At 39.4% G+C, this 18,810-nt stretch overlaps 4 protein-coding genes across 4 annotated transcripts; 2 read left to right on the top strand and 2 right to left on the bottom strand.

The window, feature by feature from the left end:
- Nucleotides 1-595: 595 nt before the first annotated feature.
- Nucleotides 596-2,043, top strand: CBG00714 (the record flags this gene model as incomplete). The annotated part of the gene is made up of 3 exons (XM_002630236.1): nt 596-651; nt 922-1,146; nt 1,212-2,043. The coding sequence occupies 3 exons, from the start codon at nt 596-598 to the stop codon at nt 2,041-2,043; spliced, it is 1,113 nt and encodes a 370-aa protein (XP_002630282.1).
- A 440-nt stretch (nt 2,044-2,483) lies between these two features.
- CBG00715 lies at nt 2,484-3,276 on the top strand (the record flags this gene model as incomplete). Its single annotated transcript, XM_002630237.1, has 2 exons — nt 2,484-2,627; nt 3,148-3,276. The coding sequence occupies 2 exons, from the start codon at nt 2,484-2,486 to the stop codon at nt 3,274-3,276; spliced, it is 273 nt and encodes a 90-aa protein (XP_002630283.1).
- An 869-nt stretch (nt 3,277-4,145) lies between these two features.
- Cbr-col-76 lies at nt 4,146-9,537 on the bottom strand (the record flags this gene model as incomplete). The annotated part of the gene is made up of 6 exons (XM_045241900.1): nt 4,146-4,298; nt 4,629-4,924; nt 5,013-5,434; nt 8,449-8,869; nt 9,206-9,299; nt 9,385-9,537. 6 exons carry the CDS (start codon nt 9,535-9,537, stop codon nt 4,146-4,148), a joined length of 1,539 nt encoding a protein of 512 aa, XP_045091593.1.
- Nucleotides 9,538-11,997: 2,460 nt separating this feature from the next.
- Nucleotides 11,998-17,692, bottom strand: Cbr-qua-1 (the record flags this gene model as incomplete). The annotated part of the gene is given in 11 exon segments (XM_045241898.1): nt 11,998-12,080; nt 12,128-12,296; nt 12,802-13,253; nt 13,273-13,426; nt 13,440-13,587; nt 13,662-15,748; nt 15,996-16,065; nt 16,131-16,246; nt 16,559-16,721; nt 17,152-17,318; nt 17,600-17,692. 11 exon segments carry the CDS (start codon nt 17,690-17,692, stop codon nt 11,998-12,000), a joined length of 3,702 nt encoding a protein of 1,233 aa, XP_045091592.1.
- Nucleotides 17,693-18,810: the final 1,118 nt, after the last annotated feature.

Raw genomic sequence — 18,810 nt, 5'->3', positions numbered from 1 at the left:
TTTCTGGATCTCAGAACTTCTGAGTTTCAGAATTTTGGAATTTCTGAGTTTCAGAATTTCGGAATTTCTGAGTTTCAGAATTTCGGAATTTCTGAGTTTCAGAATTTCGGAATTTCTGAGTTTCAGAAGTTTAAAGTTTCAGAATCTCAGAATCTCAGAATCTCAGAATCTCAGAATCTCAAAATCTCAGAATCTCAGAATCTCAGAATCTCAGAATTCCTTTGTTCTTATTTTTTGAATTCTGAATTTCCCAATGATTTCTCAAAAAAACAAGAATCCCTCTTTTCCAGACTTTCCCCCAAAAAATGTTATTCATTTTCTCCATTGTCTGGAGCTGTTTCTTTTCTCTTTGTGTATAAAAATATAAAAAGAAGGTAGTAGTAGTAATATTTTCTGCCCATTTTTTCCTCTTCCCCTCCTTCTTCTTCTCCCTACTCCATCTAAAAATGAAGATGATGTGAGCATTAGAGCGTGAAATTCTCCCGCCCAATCGAACATATTCTTCTATGGACCCCGTTTTTCTCTCTTTCCCTGAAAACTCTTTTTTTCGAAGAATAGTTTTTTGTTTCAGATTTTTCTTCTTGTCCCTCCTCCCATGCTAGCCACTGTTGTCGCCAAGGAACCCATTGTTGAGAAATATTGTTTCTTCACGTAAGTTGTTTTCGTTCGGTCTTTGATTCATGGTCCCCAAAATCCTAGAATCCTTGAATTTCAAAACCTTAGAATCTGAAAATCTCTGAATCTCAGGATCCTTGAATCCTAGAATCTCAGAATCTGTGAATCTGTGAAGTTTTCTGAAATTCTGTAAAAAATTCTGTGAGTTTTCTGAAATTCTGATTCTTCCAAATTCACTGGAAATTTTTGGCTTTTCAGATTTTTTTAGATTTCTGAAGTTTAGATTTTTCATGTTTGCTTTTTCAGAACTTCTTGGAATCTCAAATGTATCAAATTCTGTAACCTCGAAATTCCAGAATTTCGGAGCATCAGAAACTCGGAATCTCCAAATGTTATGATCCCAGCTTCTCAGAATCTTAGAATCATAGAAACTCGAAATCTCAGAATCTCAGAAACTCAGATTCCCAGAATCTCAGAATCTCAGAATCTCAGAATCTCAGAATCTCAGAATCTCAGAATCTCAGAATCTCAGTATCTCAGAATCTCAGAATCTCAGAATCTCAGAATCTCAGAATCTCTGAATTTCAGACTTTCAGAATCTCAGAATCTCAAAACTGCAGAAATTCAGAATCTCAGAATCTCAGAATCTCTGAATTTCAGAATCTCAGAATCTCAGAATCTCAGAATCTCAGAATCTCAAAACTGCAGAAATTCAGAATCTCAGAATCTCAGAATCTCAGAATCTCAGAATCTCAGAATCTCAGAATCTCAGAATCTCAGAATCTCAGAATCTCAGAATCTCAGAATCTCAGAATCTCAGAATCTCAGAATCTCAGAATCTCAGAATCTCAGAATCTCAGAATCTCAGAATCTCAGAATCTCAGAATCTCAGAATCTCAGAATCTCAGAATCTCAGAATCTCAGAATCTCAGAATCTCAGAATCTCAGAATCTCAGAATCTCAGAATCTCAGAATCTTAGAATCTCAGAATCTCAGAATCTCAGAATCTCAGAATCTCAGAATCTCAGAATCTTAGAATCTCAGAATCTCAGAATCTCAGAATCTCAGAATCTCAGAATCTCAGAATCTCAGAATCTCAGAATCTCAGAATCTCAGAATCTCAGAATCTCAGAATCTCAGAATCTCAGAATCTCAGAATCTCAGAATCTCAGAATCTCAGAATCTCAGAATCTCAGAATCTCAGAATCTCAGAATCTCAGAATCTCAGAATCTCAGAATCTCAGAATCTCAGAATCTCAGAATCTCAGAATCTCAGAATCTCAGAATCTCAGAATCTCAGAATCTCAGAATCTCAGAATCTCAGAATCTCAGAATCTCAGAATCTCAGAATCTCAGAATCTCAGAATCTCAGAATCTCAGAATCTCAGAATCTCAGAATCTCAGAATCTCAGAATCTCAGAATCTTAGAATCTCAGAATCTCAGAATCTCAGAATCTCAGAATCTCAGAATCTCAGAATCTCAGAATCTCAGAATCTCAGAATCTCAGAATCTCAGAATCTCAGAATCTCAGAATTCCAGAATCTCAGAATCTCAGAATCTCAGATTCCAAGAATCTCAGATTCCAAGAATCTCAGAATCTCGAAATCTCGAAACGTCAGAATCCTAGAATCTTAGAACCCCAGAATCTTAGAAACTCGAAATCGCAGAATCTCAGAATCCAAGAAGATCCGAATCCTTGTTAGAATTAGAAAAAATTCTAGAATCGTGACATTTTGAACTTGAAGTATCCAGCTCCTTCCTGGCTCTTTTCTCCCAATTTATCATGAGAGCAATTTCATCCCTCATTATATCCATCCTTCCAATTTCTCTTCATCTCATTAAAAGTTAATCTTAAAAACGTTTCAGAATGACTCTATCTCCTGAAACACTTCTTGTTGTGTTAGCAATCGCCATGTGCTCACTTCTTCTCCTTTTTTCAATTGCAGTCGTTATCGTTTTTCACTGTTGCAAAGTGGAATCACTGCACAATTTACCACATGCTGTTTTGGAAGTGAGTCCGCTGAATCATATAATTAATAATTCATTCTGGAAGCATCTGAAAAATGTTATTCAGAAATTCATCCGTCAAAAACTGCCTTCTACGGAAAATTACCCTGAATCAAGTTTGAACTAGCATAAAATTTGAGTGAAGCGTTGTACTGGGTTCAAATTTAAAGTGCAAGTATTCAAGGAATTTATCAGAAAACTGGCCAAGTTTCAATTTAATTGATTAACGTTGAGCTGAGTTATCGCTTGTCAATGTTTTCGTTTGTTAAAGTTGCTTCACCCCATGAAAATTACAAGGAAACACTGCGGCGTTCATTTTTGGACAATAATAACAATACCTAAGCTTGAGGAATCGCTTTGAAAACTTCAGTAGCTTTGGATCAACCGTCAAAATATATTCCGACCAATTTTTAAAGCTTTCAAGATACTTATGTCTAAGTGTACCAATTTTTATGAGTCCAGATAATTGTGCGCCACCCTGAATTTGTGGGGGAGCTGAAACTTAAAAAAAAAACATTTTTCAGCGAACCCGACACTCTGTAAATTGGGCTCGTCACTCGGTTTTCAGTCATTCCAATGACGATTTCGATGAAGAAATGTGTGGAGATACGCTACATCGACAGTTCCTACAACCACCTCCAACGGCTGTCTAATTTTGAATCTTTATTTTGGAAATTCTGGGGATAGGGGAATGGAGTTCATAATTCAAATCAGTCTAGAATATCAAACAAAAAGTCTTACTGTGACTTCAATGAAACATACCGTAATCACTGTATGAGAAGCACACCCACATTTTGAGTCCCATATATCTCGTGTAGGCTCAAAGTAGACGGTTGTATATAGGCTCAAAGTTGACGGCCTTCTGTTATATTGTTTACGGTAGTCCCTTTTAAAATCCTACAAAAGTGGTTCAGAACTTTTCTTTTTTTTTCGAAAATTTCAGAGTATACTAAACAAAACTAGAGCTCCATTTTTGTAATTGACAACTTAAAAAAATTTTTTTTGGATTCGGAAATGTGCGCTTTTGAAAACCTGCTCTCCTCTTTCTCTCTTGCACTGTGGCGGCTTCCATCTTTCAAGGAGCATGTCTCAAAATCTAAGTTTAGTATACTCTGAAATTTTCAGAAAACTCGAAAAATTCTAAACTGGTTTTTTTGGGGCGCCGAAGTTGACCATACGACTTTCGCCCCTGAGGTACTGTAACTTGGTAATCATTGAAGCATGGTTAAAAATGATTAATGGAAACGCGCTCTATAGACATTTCAAATTTCTTTGAACTGAAAATGAACTCCATTTCCTTATCCTTCAGCCTGAATTTATGTTATTTGTTTCGTTTCGTGTTAGAAATCAATACGGTCATGATCTTTTTTCACATTTATGCTTCTTTGTCCATTCCGAAATAATTTATTATTCATCATAAATAACCACTTTGCCAGTGATAAAGTTGAGAACATACAAAAAATTGAAAACAGCCGAAAACCACAAAGAGATGCCGATGGCAATTGGGAAATTGTCAGTATTATTAGAGGATGTAGGCGGGTGGCGGGAGATATTGTGGGGTGTAGTGACGGTTTTTGTGATTTTCTGGCTGCTTCCAGGCGGTGCCGACTGGGGCGGCTTGGTAGGTCGGGTTGTTGTTGGTGGGAGAAGATCCCATGATTTGCACGTTGTAGCCCTGGAAAAGAATTAGGTCAAATTAGGGACACAATTTACGTCGAATGAGAAAATACCATCACCTTTAAACCCACATATCTCGGTTCCTATAAGAGTTAACAACTTTTTGTCCACTAACAAAATGTGTTTAATATTATGATAAACATTTTATTAGTTGACCGGTTTTTTGATAAATTTCATAGGAACCGAGATATATGAGCACAAAGTTAACGGTCCGGATGAGCTCAATTGCCTAGGTACGCAAAAAAGATATCAAAAATTTGTGAACTGATAAAATGTTTGTTATATTATCATCAATATGTTTTTAGGTTGCGAAATTTTGATATCTCACCTTATTAGTCTGGAATGCTCTTGGCTGTCCATATCCCTCAATCTCCTCCTCTTCATCGGCTCCTCCTCCCATTGGTTTGAATGCGGATAGTTGATCATTGGAATAACCGAAATGAATGGCCTTTCCAATTTTGTTCGTTTTCGAAGCGTACTGTCTGCTAGAATACTGTCCAGCTGGGATGACGTTAACGTCTTCACTATCATCTGAAGTTCCGGCGGCGCCACTCACATCACCATCGTGTTTATAGTTGGGCTGATTGATTGTGTCCGGGTAGTTTATTGTCTTGGGAACCACTTCTGAAAAGTAATAAAAAATGTATTAGAATTTTTATTTTTATTAGAGAAATTCCAAATTTCAAGTTTTTGGTTCCGAAAAAAGACCTACCAGAGTTTCCAGTATTATAAGAAGAAGGTGGTGCAGCTGCTGGGTAAGCTCTATGTCTAACTGGTTCCTGAGTCACTGGATCCGTATAAACTGGGGCTGCTTCGGTTGTAGTAGTAGTTGGTACTGGAGCTGGTCTTCTTTGTGGGACTGGCTCAATACTTTCCACTGGTTGTTGCTCAGAATACTCTCCTTCTGGATTCGGCTCCTCCTGTGGTGCACCCCGATGTGGCTTATCGTCCGATTGACAATGAGAACACGATCCTTTACGACCGTCGGTTCCGGATGGTCCTGGTGGTCCTGGCGGTCCACGAGCTCCACGAGAGCCACGTTCTCCTTGAACTCCTCGAGCACCAGCGATTCCTTCGAGACCCGGGCGACCGTCTCTGAAAGAAGAGACTGGATTAGCTTGAGAAGTAAATGGACTGAAAGATAGAACTAAAAAAGAGGATTTTTTCGAATCATAAGAAAATCATCATACAACACAGTAATCACAAACTCTTGTATCTCAAAAACGACTTCTTTGGTCTGTAATAGTTAAGGAGATACCGTATTTCCTCTAATAGAAACCCACCCGAACCGCCACCAACGTTGAGCTCAATTATCTCGATTTCTGTGAGGTATATCAAAAATCTGTAAACTAAAAAAATGTTGATAACATTATCACAAACATTTTATCAGTCAACAAATTTTTGATATCTCTTATGGGAACCGAGATAATTGAGCTCAAAGTACATGTATAGTCAAATTTGAGCTCAATTATCTCAGTTTTTGTGAAAGATATCAAAAATTTGTTGACTAATGAAATACTGAAAAATGCATTTCTCACATTTTGTTAGTTGACAGTATTCTGCTAGCTACTATGGTTGTAGAGATATGCGCGCTCAAAGTCAGTAGCTTCAACAACGTTAAAATATCATAGACAGAGACACAGAGAAGCTAGCGTGTCTGACTGTCTGCGTCTCTAGCTGACTCAAACAATACAGTAACCTTCATATAATTTTACTTTTTTTATTTTGGAACGATTTTTTGAAAGCTATAAAAACACAAGGTACATTCTAGACTTTACAAGTAAACTCTTGTGCAGAAGAAAAAAATAAAACAAAGTGAAAAATAGGTCACCTACACTATTTTACATTGATTGTAAACCGGGATTCTCAACTTTCAAGGACAAAAGAGAAACCAAAAAATCAAAAAAGGTACTGTAACCTAAACGAAAAACCGGCACATATAACATTTTGAGAAGGTAAATTAACCACTCCTTTTGTCTTATCAGGAATCCTGATAAGACAAAAGACCACAAACAGTGTTATCAGTAGAATCGAAACTCTTTTTTGTTCAAAAAAACATCAAAAATCGCAGAATACACTATAAGGCGCACACTCCTCTCCGAACCAGCTGGACAGGAAAATCACTAATTTTTTGTCTCCCACTGATCCCTTTTTTCCGATCGGCGGAAATGAGAAAAAAATTGGGGGACGACACGGAAATGACCGGGGGAGAAAGATGGGTGTGATAGGGATGATCATGATCAATTGGGAAGAAAGCGGAGGATCCGGATTGCAAAAATGTGGATTTTCATAGTAGGTTTCCGGAAAATAGGATCGGAAACCTAGGATCTTTTGTTAGGTTTCTAAGAATTAGTATCGGAAAATTGGAATCTTTCGAAAGGTTTCTTGAAAATTATGATTAGAAAATTAGGTTTTTTGTTAGGTTTCTAAAAAATTAGGATCAGAAAATTCGGATCTTTTGTTTGGGATTCTAAAAATTAGGATCAGAACTGGAATATAGAGAACTAGAATATTTAGGAATATCAATTTTGCGTCCTTTCAGAATCTCATGAAGTCTTAGAATTTCAGAAATTCAGAAAACTTCAAAAAGAATTTCACAGCTTTAGAAACGAGTTACAGAACTTCGGAAAGAATTTCAGAACTTCAGAATCTTGAATCTCAGCTTATCGAACATTTTGCCTTGTGGTTAAAATCAACTAGCAATTTTAAACAATCCAATTTTCCGATTGGCAATGTGTTTTTTTTTCAAAAGTCGGAACAAAACCAAAGAGACAAAGGGAAAGTGGCAAGGAATCATGATTATGACGTTAAATTGATGATGCTCATATTTTTTGCTCTTTGGAGGAGAACGGCCCGAGAGAGATGGAACAAAGGGAAAAACTATGCTCGTGAGAGCAAGCACTCTCGGAAAAACGGGGCGAAAAAAGAAAGAAAACAACAAAAGGGCGTTTTGTGGTGAAAAACAAATACGAACGGAGGATCATATAGTGATGAGGAGCAAGTGAGTGAGAGAGAGAGAGAGAGAGAGAGAGAGAGAGAGAGAGAGAGAGAGAGAAAACAAAGAAGAGTTGGTGTATCATTTAGTTTAATTATTTCTGTTCAGTAGTGTGGGGTCTAGTGAGCCAGGAGCCATCATATGTTTGGGGGATCAGTTTCAAAAAATGACGTTAGTTTTGAGGTTTTTTGAGGTTTTGTTGAAACTTGAAAATAGGCAAGTTTCTAGAAATTCAATGGAAAAGGAGCAGTAATAGAGCAATGATTTTTGAGAAGAAATTCAGAAATTCAGAAATTCAGAAGTTCAGAAATTCAGAAATTCAGGAATTCAGAAATTCAGAATTCAGAAATTCAGAATTCAGAAATTCAGAATCTCAGAATCTCAGAATCTCAGAAATTCAGAAATTCGGAAGTTCAGAAATTCAGAAATTCAGGAATTCAGAAATTCAGAAATTCAGAAATTCAGAAATTCAGAAATTCAAAAATTCAGAAATTCAGAAATTCAGAAATTCTGAAATTCAGGAATGCAGGAATTCAGAAATTCAGAAATTCAGAAATTTCAGTACTGTAATTTTTAAATTTTGAGATTCTGAAATTCTGAAATTCGAGAAAATCTTAAAATTTCATAAAACTGTCGCGAATGTGAAAATACCGATGATTTTCGCAAATTTCGGTACTTTTTCGACTTGACTATTTTCGGAATTTTTCGTTGGAATGTCTTGTTACCCGTTCACTGGGACACCCTTTTGGCGCCAAATTCAAAAAAATCAGCTCAAAGTTGGCATGCCCTTCTATTACAGGTTTTACAATCGTTTCGGTATAAAACGTCATTCACAGAAAGTACAGAAAGATTTGAACAACTAGTCGACTAAATTGCCACCTACCTACCACATTCAAGTCTGTTTTGAAGTTCATTCACAGATCGAAAACCAAAAAACCGGTCAATACCCTGTACATAGCCAAATTGTAGATGGCACGAAAAATAAACAAAGTTTTGACTTTTGGCCATTTTTTCCTATTGTTCGTGAGAACAAAAGTAACCAAAAAAGAGGAGCAGACAAAAAGTGAAATCTAAGAAAAATGGATGGAAATTGTTGGTGAAATTTAAAACCTTGTGAGAATTTTCAAAAAATATAAAGCCAAAATCGGCTAACCTTCCAGTATGTCCTCCTTTTCCTCTTGGCCCAACCTTTCCTGGACGTCCCGGTTGTCCTTGTGGTGCTCCATTCAAAACCTTTCCAGGATCTCCCTGTGGTCCCTGCATTCCCAATTCTCCTGGTGGCCCTCTTACTCCTGGTGGTCCTGGTGGTCCCATTCGTCCCGGAATTCCATTCTTTCCAGCAGTTCCAGCATTTCCAGACTGTCCGCGTAGTCCTTTTCTTCCTGGATGTCCTGGCGGACCTGGTGGTGCCACTGGACATTTTTGGCATGCTGGCTCGTTGTGGGCTTCGGATGCCACATATTTTCCGTTTCGACCGTTTCGCCCGTTTAGTCCAATGATTCCTGGGGATCCTGGAGCACCATCAGATCCTTTTGGACCCATGGCTCCCGGTTTTCCTTGTTGGCAACTGCAGCCTGGAAGAAAATAATTGGCTCTATTCCAGAATAATTAGCTTTATCCTAGCTAAGGGATCCCAAGAAAGTTTAGAGGGCCTGAAAAACTAGGGGACCCAAGAAAGCCTCCCAACAGTTTAGTGAGTCCCCTTATTGTTAGATCTCTTTAGGCCCCCTTGAATACCCGGATTACCCAAGAGGGCCCACCCAAAGGGACTCAAGGGGACCCAAGGGGCCCAAGGTGACCTAAGGGAGCCCAAGGAGCCCTCTTGGAACCCATTGGGTTCCCCTGAGCGCTCTATTTTGTCCAGAGCCCCTTAAACTTCATGGAATCCCCTAACTTGTAAAGAATTTTACATTTTCCACTTGGAATCGAATTTTGTCCTCCGTAGGATCTCTTTTCTCTCACACTTTTGTGAGAAAGTTGCTTCCAAATGTCCGAACTGTCTTGCTGAAATTTTTAGGAATGTTTAGATGGCAGATTTTTTAAGCTCCACGATAAATTTGATACAAAAAAAGTTAGAGAATAAACTCACATGACAATTTCTCAAATCCGTAAGCATTTGAGAGTTGATTCTCTGAACTTTCATGAAGAAAATTGGGAGGATAGTGATGGTTGCCAAGAACGCAAACGTTGAAATTATGGTCGAAGCGACCAGCATCGATTGAGAAGATTGAGGAATCAACATCCTGCAAATTGTAAAAAAGTTCTAGGATATTTCGATATAAATGAAGGATGCAGCAAATTTAACAGCACCCAGTAAATGTACCGTAACATATAGAAGGGCTTCCACCCTGGCAACGTTAAGCTCAATCATCTCAACTTCTATAAGAGTTAACAAAAATCTGTCTACTAATAAAATGTTTATCATAATATCACCAACATTTCATCAGTTGACAGATTTTTGATATTTCTCAATGGAACCGAGATAATTGGGCTCATAGCAGAGCTTCTATTAGAGAAAATACGGAAAATTAGAAGTCAGAATGCAAAATCTAAATTTTCAGGTCCTAGTAGTCCAATCAATCGGAAATGACACAACTCGAATGCATTGACAGCGGTTGGGCCTGTGTGGATATCAAAATTCCTCTAACGGAAGCCCATGGTTCGATTTGAGCTCAATTATCTCAATATCTATTCAAGATAACAAAAATCTGTGCACTAATAAAATGTTTGTGAAATTATGTTGAACAATTTATTAGTTGACAACTTTTTTCTATCTTTGACAGAAACCGAGATAAAATGTCTCAAAGTAAGGGAACCCTTCTATTACAGGTTTTACGGTATGAAAAGTATCAAATTGTATGAAAGTGTTCCAATTGAAGGAACGTCCGAGAAACTAAAGCGCGATGACAATAATGAATCTGCATATCTCCGAATAGGTGTCCTTGGAAAAGTGCGCCGCCGTCGGTCGGGAATTTCGGGTCGAGTGTTCTGATATTCATTTGTGATAAGAGTCTTCTTATTAAGAGATAATAATTCGGGAGGAGATGTGTAGAAAATATGTATCCGGGGTTTTCCCACAGGTGTAAAATTGGTAGGCTTAAAAATTGTTGTTTTTTTTTCAAACTCCATGTTTTCAATTTTCAAATATATTTTTTTGAAAGTTGAGTTTTCTAGGCCACCACCTTTTATGACCTAGTAATGCCCTGATATTCACCTGGTGTGTTTTCAGCTCTAGTATGAAATTCTGGTCCTTGAAAAAATTTGTCAGGATTTGTGGTCAGGACCCAATTTTTCTAGGTCACGACCTAATTTTTTCTAGGTCATGACCTAATTTTTTCTAGGTCATGTCCTAGTTTTTTCTAGGTCATGACCCATTTTTTTTTCTAGGCCGTGACCTAATTTTTTTCTAGGTCACGACCCATTTTTTCTAGGTCGTGACCCAATTTTTTCTAGGTCACGAAACAATTTTTTCTAGGTCATGTCCTAGTTTTTTCTAGGTCACGACCCAATTTTTTCTAGGTCACGACCCATTTTTTTCTAGGTTGAGATCCAATTTTTTCTAGGTTGTGGTCCCAACCAGGCTTAATCTGGAAACCATATTCCCGAAATACAGAAAAAACGGAATGGTCTCTAAAAAATCCAGTGGAAAATTTAACATTTTACTTATACTTGGGAATTTCAATACTTTTTGACAGGAATTTTTCACAAAATATTACGATTTTTGTGTTGTAGGCTTAGGCCAAAACGTCTTTTTCCGGCACTGATGTGAACAAGGTTTTTCAGCATAAGCCTATAATTATAAACAAAATACACTTTGAAAAAATTTAAGTAAAGAAGTGCTGGAATTCTCGATTATCACAAAAATGTTCCTTTTTGTTGCTGAATTGTGTTCCTTAGTTGAAACAAAAATTACAATTTCCGATGTTTCCAATAGGGTTTCAAAGTTAAGCCTGGTTGGGACCGTTGTCGTACCCTTGGGACCGTTGTCCCAACGCTGGGACCGTTATCGGAACAATGGGACCGTTATCGGAACATTGGGACCGTTATCGGAACATTGGGACCGTTCTTCCCGGAAAGAGCCTTTTTTTCTAGGTAACGACCTACTTTTTTCTAGGTCATGACCTAATTTTTTTCTTGATTTTTTTCTAGCCCACGAATTCTTTTTTGAAGCTTATTTCAAGCACTATTCAATGACATAATAATCTAAATGTGTTCAGGACCGTGCCATGTGGATGACCATTTTCCAACGTTATCTTCCCGCCCGTTTCGCGTCAAGCTACAACCCAGAGACCATGTGTACCGTTGATGAAGTTCGGGAAACGTATTCTGTAGTTGTAAATTTCAAAAAAGAAAGGGCTTCAATAATTTATTTGAGAAGTGGAAATAAAATCATAATTATTACCAACATCTAAATCGGAAAACAGGCAAAAAGAAATGAACACGTATGCTGAATGGGGGAAGGTTGTATGGGGAGGGATGGGATGGGAACACATTATTTCGAGAATTTTCACTCGGGCGAAACATGGGAAATTATTGCAAAAATTATTAAATATTAGATGATGACAATTGTTGGGTTAAAATACCCGGGAGAGAAAACAAAATTTGAAAGACAATTAAATAAATTAATAAATTATGTATTCTAAATTAGTGAGGCTCAAAAGTTATTAAATTAAATTGATTAATTGGGCGGAACTTGGATAGTTTATGAGAATGGCAACACGGTTTTTGAGAGATATTGAGCAAAACTGACGAATGTTGGGATGGGTTGAAGTTCCACGTGGTTGGCTGAAAATTGAGATTCTTAAAAATTCAAAAATCTCGAGAAAACTCACTATTCAGAAGACCAAACGCGTGGTATACGTAGTAGAGGAAGTCGAAGATCAGCTTATGAGCTGAATGAGATTCCAGATGAGAGAAGCAGGATGACAGTACTCCATCAACGATCAAACTTCCTTCAACGGTCATTGGAGAATAGATTCCGGTGCTGGTCATTCGGCCGATCTGAAAATTTAAGATTGGAAGATTCGAAAAGCCTATGAATCCAAGACTCCAAGAGTCTAAGAATCCAAGAGTCCAAGAGTCTAAGAATCCAAGAATCCAAGAATCCAAGAATCCAAGAATCCAAGAATCCAAGAATCCAAGAATATAGGAATCTAGGAATCTAGGAATCTAAGAATCTAGGAATCGAAGGATCCAAGAATCCAAGAATCCAAGAATCCAAGAATCCAAGAATCCAAGAATCCAAGAATCCAAGAATCCAAAAATCCAAGAATCCAAGAATCCAAGAATCCAAGAATCCAAGAATCCAAGAATCCAAGAATCCAAAAATCCCAAGACCCATAAATCCAAGAATATAGGAATCTAGGAATCTAAGAATCTAGGAATCGAAGGATCCCAGAATCCAAGAATCCAAGAATCCAAGAGTCTAGGAAGTCAAGAATTCAAAAATCCCAATATTCAAAAAATCCAAAAATCATGAGTCCAAGAATCCAAAAATTCAACTCACCCTAACAATCTCATCAGCGATGACATCTCCAGAAGCATCAATCGACAGCACACACTCTCCCTTCTTTGCCTTCTCCGCATATTTCGATTCCCTCATAGCCGCATCAATTCCATCTGGATTCATTGTATACTTCTCAACCTGACTACACTCAGCCACAGGCAACAAATGTCGTCCAGTCAATGACAATTTCTTTCCGCTCTTTGTGAAAATCACAACGAAATTCGTTCGGGTCTTCGGCTCTCTATGATAGAACATCTCCACTCGCTCGTATTTCAGCACGTTTCCAGCTGATGGAACTAGAACGTAATCTCCAATTTGCAATTCATCCATTCTCTTTTGTCCGGTTACTGTAGTTACAAGACTGTCGGCTGAGAAGCAATTGGATCTTCCACCTCCGCCAGCACCTCCACCTCCAGCAGCATCAGCAGCGACAGCATCGGCAGCAGCAGCAGCTGGAGTGTCAGCAGCCACTGCTGATCTTTGAGCTGTGCGGCAGAAGCTCCCGTGCCTGTGGATCCGCTTCCTGTGGATCCGGAGCCTCCTGTGGATCCGGAGCCTCCTGTGGATCCAGTCGATCCGCTCTCTGTGGTTCCAGATGACGTTGCTCCTGATCCGGTTGTCCCACCTCCGGTATTAGCGGCATTTGCGGTAGTTCCAGTTCCTCCAGTTCCTCCAGTCGTATCTGGAGCACTTGCGGCTGCTGCAGATGTTCCAGGTGCTGTTCCAGTGCTGCCTTCGGCATGCTGGTTACGGTTCAAGCTAGCGTTGGTGAGTTCATCGCCGTTGCTGAAAATAGAAAAAACATTGTTGAACCCCTAGAGTCGAGGATCCCAAGGATCAGGTCCCCAATCAAAACCTACCCCAAATCCTTATCCGCCGTCTCATTCGGAAGTTTTGCGAGAAGCTCCTTGAGCGTGTTTCCAGTCAGTGGCTTGGTTCCTACCTCGACGTCAGTAACATCCACATCATCATCGTCATCACCTCCGCCAGTGCCCTTTCCGGCTGCAGCAGCTCCAGCTCCGGCTCCTTTTCCTCCAGCTCCGGCACCTCCAGCTCCTTTGCCTCCAGCACCAGCTCCTCCCTTCTTATCCTTGTCTCCTGCTCCCTTTCCTTTTCCAGCATCTTTATCTTTTCCAGATCCGGCTCCGTCCTTTCCAGAGTCATCTTTTTTGCCTCCTTTACCATCCTTGTCTCCATTTCCGGCCTTTCCAGCTCCGTCTTTTCCGTTTTTGTCCTTGTCAGATCCTTTGCCATTTCCATCTTTGTCTCCCTTATTGCTTTTTCCGTTTCCGCCATTTCCATCCTTGTCGGCTCCAGATCCACCAGCTCCTTTTCCATCCTTATCTCCTCCAGCGCCACCAGATCCTTTGTCATACTTATCGCCTACAGATCCATCTCCTTTTCCTTTTCCACCAGCGCCGGCTCCCTTGTCTCCTGATCCATTTGATCCTCCATTGGATCCTCCATTTCCATCTCCGCCCTCACGAGCTTCGGTTCCGTTTCCGTCTCCTCCAGCACCATTTCCATTTGGTCGATTGGATCCTCCATTTCCGTCTCCGTTTCCATTTCCACCAGCTCCAGCTCCGTTTCCATTTTCATCGCCATTTCCATTTCCACCAGCTCCGGTTTCTTTGTTCCCGTCGCCATTTCCATCATTGTCTCTTGGTCCATTTTTGGATCCTCCATTTCCATCTCCACCATCGGTGAGTCCGTTGCCGTTTCCGTTGCCATTTCCATCCTTATCGCCATTTCCATCTCCACCAGCTCCGCCGTCTTTGTCGGATCCTCCATTTCCATCTCCGCCGTCTTTATCGGATCCTCCAGCGCCTCCAGCTCCACCATCCTTGTCTCCATCTCCCTTTCCATTTCCTCCCGGACCATTTTCATCCTTCTCAAGGAGATCATTATCATCTGGCGAGTGAATATTGATCTTGATGTTTCCATCTGGCTTGCCACCTGATCCTCCGGCTCCCTTGGATCCATCTCCATCGCCATCTCCACCTTTTCCATTTCCAGCTTCATTAGATCCTGTTCCTTTTCCAGATTCATCATCATCTCCATCTCCATCATCCCATTCTCCAGCTGGTTTTGGTTTTTTGTCGCCAGATCCTCCGGATCCTCCTGATCCGTTACCGTTGCCATCGGAATCTCCGTTTCCATCACCCTTATCCTTTCCAGATCCATTTCCAGATCCATTTCCAGCTCCTCCGTCTGAATCTCCATCTCCATCTCCCTTGCCTTTGCCCTTTCCATGATCCTTGTCCTTCTTGGCGTCTCTAGAATCTCCGGAATCTCCGTGACCTCCATTTCCTCCGTTACCGCCTGCTGCTCCGTTTCCAGACGCACCAGTACCAGTGGTATCCACCTTTCCATTTGCTCCATTAACTGTAACATTGGCATTGGCAACAGCCACGGCGTTCCCTCCAGACTTTCCATCTGTGTGTACGGTAATGTTGATATTTCCATGAGTTCCGGCTCCGGCTCCAGCAGCTCCATCGGCTCCGGCACCGGCTCCTGATCTCCCAGCTCCGGCTCCATCGGCTCCAGCTCCTCCATTGGCTCCGGATCCTTCTCTATTCAAACCATTCTCACCGGATCCATTCTTCTCTCCACTTCCGTTTCCTCCAAATGAGTTGTTGTTATTTCCATTTGATTCTACGTGAATGTTGATATTGTTTTTGTCAGATCCAGCTGCTCCGGTGGGTACTCCAGCTGCAGTAGCCTTCTCTCCAATTGGCATTCTGGTACGGATTCTGTCAGCGGATCCTCCACTTTCAGCAGCTGCCTTGTTGAATGCGTGACGAGCCCATGTGGACCAGGAGGATGAGCTCCATGAGCTCCAGGAGATGGCCTTCCACTCGCTTTCTGGGGTTCCCTGGAAATTGGATTTATGATGGGAATATGACATTTGGGAGCTCGAAAACTTGGGAATTCGAAAATTTGGGAACTCGAAAATTGGAAAATTCGAAAGTTTGAAAATTCAGAAATTCCAAATTGAATGTGTTCACTGACAAAATGTTTATCATGTTATCAACCACATGAATATTTTTATAGGAACCGAGATAAATTGGCTCAAAAAGAAAAGTTAGGGAGCCCTTCTATTAGAGTGTTTACTTGTCCGGATGTCTCCAATAACCGTTTCATAACTTTCCCTTCTGTCATTTTCTACCGAATTTCGTTTTCCCATTTCTAACCTCATTATCGTTGACGACCTTATCGTATGAAGTACATCTCGGCCGACAGATGGTCACTCGGTATCCTTCTCTGCAACATTCCGATAATGAAAGTGACAGAAAAAGGATTTCTCTTTTCAAGAAACACACACTTACAGGCGACGTTCGATTCCTTTGACGAGAAGCGTGGGTGGCGATTTATTTTTGAGAAGGAAGAGACGAAGACGATATCCCGTAACACCGTCGAATTGTTCAGGTATCTCGGCTGGGTTCTGAAGGATTTACGAATGTTTTTGAACTTTGTAGCTTAGCTAAGGAAGCAAGAAGTCATATATGTTAACTTTGAGCTCAATTATCTCGGTTCCTGTAAAAGATATCAAAAAGAGGTCAACTGATAAAATGTTTATCATAATCTTACCAGCATTTTATCAGTTTATAGCATTTTTATATCTTTGACAGAAACCGAGATAATTAAGCTCAAAGAAAACATATAGGATGGGCCTTCAGAGCATTCAGGGTATTCTAAAAATTTTGGGAGAGATAAAATGTTGGAAAAATAAAGTTTTGAACTTTTAAATTCAAACCTTCAAAACGGCGTATGGAGCATCATCGGCTGGCGCTGGATCCACTTTCTTTCCGTTTGACGATCCATCGGGGAGTTCGTAAATGAAGCAATCGTTTCCTATATGCGTAGGAATTGAGCCATGTGATCGAGGGTTAAACAGATTACAGCAGGTGTGCTCTACTCTGAAAAAAGGGGAGAAATGAGAAAATCATGAAGTTACTGCTGTTGCTCTAATATACATAGAATCACACCTCACACTTTGAGCTCAATTATCTCAGTTCCTGTAAAATATATCAAAAAAGTGTCAACAGACAAAGTATTGGTGATATTATTATCAACATTTTATCAGTTGGCAGATTTTTAATATCTTTAACAGGAAGTAGGATAATTGAGCTCAAAGTCAAGGTATAAGATGAGCTTCTGTTAGAGAAAGTATGGTAATTAATTACATTTTTTGATTATTGGAATCTTAATTCTAAAAAAACTTTAGAACTTCAAAATTGGAGAATTGAGAAAAGTTAGAACATGGCAATTTGAAAATTGGAAATTCAAATTTTCGAATTTTCAAAAAGATGATCCTGAAATTCCAGAAAATCACAATTCCCAACTTACGGGGCAGTAGATCCCTTTTGGTTGACATGTGCCACAAAGTTGAGTTTTCCACCACATTGTGGTTGTAGCTCATCATAATCACACTTCAATTTTTGATATCCACACAAATCCAGCCGCTGACAATGCATTCGAATTGTGTCATTTCCGAATGACTGGACTACTAGGACCTGGAAGTTTAAGTTTTGACTTTTTATTGAAATTCAAGAAGCCTATATATTTTTGAGTTTGATTATCTCTGTTCTTTCAAAATGTATCGAAAAAGTTTTAAGTGATAAAATATTGACGAGAATATGATAAATGATTTATCAGTTGACAGATTTTTGATACCTCCGATAAGAACCGAGATAATTGAACTTAAATTGGATGGTTAATGGGCTTCTAGTAGTAGGTACCATTTCTGGTACCTCTGATCTCAAATTTTCAACTCCTTGAAATGTCAAAACCTAACCTGATCATTGTGACATTTATAATTTAAACCGTCAACCGTTGGCCAAAAATTGGATAGTAGGAGAATTGGCAGGATGGCACAAAGCCGCCGCATCTGGAAAAAAACGAGGATAGAGGAGAGAAATCGAGATATGGGGAAAAGGGGAAAAAAGGAAAAGTTTTGCGGGGGGTTCAAAGTGATAACGATCTGAAACGGCAGGAAGAGAAAGTGGATGAGGTGTATGATGAGTTTTTTATTTGGCAGAATTTCAAAATTTTATGATCATTAAATTTCAAAAAATTATAATCTCCAAACCCGTCTGAATAGCTTGAACTTTGAGCCTCTGAATTTTACAAGAATCCTAGAATCCGTTAGAATCCTAGAATCCTGGAGTCCAAAAATCCCAGAATCTCGGAATCTCAGAAATTCAGAATTTCAAAGTTTCAGAATCTCAGAATCTCAGAATCTCAGAATCTCAGAATCTCAGAGTCTCAGAATTTCAGAATCTCAGAATCTCAGAATCTCAAAATTTCAAAAACCGTAGAAACCCTGAATCTATCTGTGTGTCTGTCTGTCCTTGATCACTGATGACCAATATATTCTTGACCAGGCATTTTTCAAATTTTTTTGTTGGTCTCCTTCACAATCCAGACACACCCCAACCTCAGAACATTCAGAAATTTGTATGTGTCTCAGGTTGGAAACAGAACAGAATCTCAGGTTGGAAACAGAACAAAGGAGAACTTCAGAAAAATAGGATTACTGTAGCTCACAAGTGTAACAGTAATCCTAGAATAAAACTTGAGGCATGCACAACTTCAAAAACAGTTTTCAAATCTTTTGAGTTTAGAAAAAATTACGAAATCCGGTTATGAGCAACAAGGTCAAAACTTCTAGAAAAACCTTGGAGACTGGCTACAGTAACCCAGTTGGCAAAAAAAACAACAAACTACAGTCTCAATAAAGAAATCAAAAAATCAAGAAAAAAAAATTAAGCTGCAGAGTCGAACGTTGGAAAGAGAACCTTTGGGGACAGTAACCCACGCACCAAGACTTAAAGGAAAATAAACTACAAACTACAAACTACAGTCTCAAAAAGGAGTTCAAAAAATCAAGAAAAAAGTGGCCAGACAAGAAAAAAGGTTCCAACCTATCCACAAAAATGTCGAAAAAATCAAGAAAAAGGGGGGGGGGGGAGAAAGCGGAAAGTGGTCAGTAGCTGAGTATGTCAT

Source organism: Caenorhabditis briggsae (assembly GCF_000004555.2).
Source record: "Caenorhabditis briggsae complete genome, chrII, whole genome shotgun sequence".
NCBI lineage: Eukaryota > Metazoa > Nematoda > Chromadorea > Rhabditida > Rhabditidae > Caenorhabditis > Caenorhabditis briggsae.
This window is presented reverse-complemented; position numbering and strand designations above follow the sequence as displayed.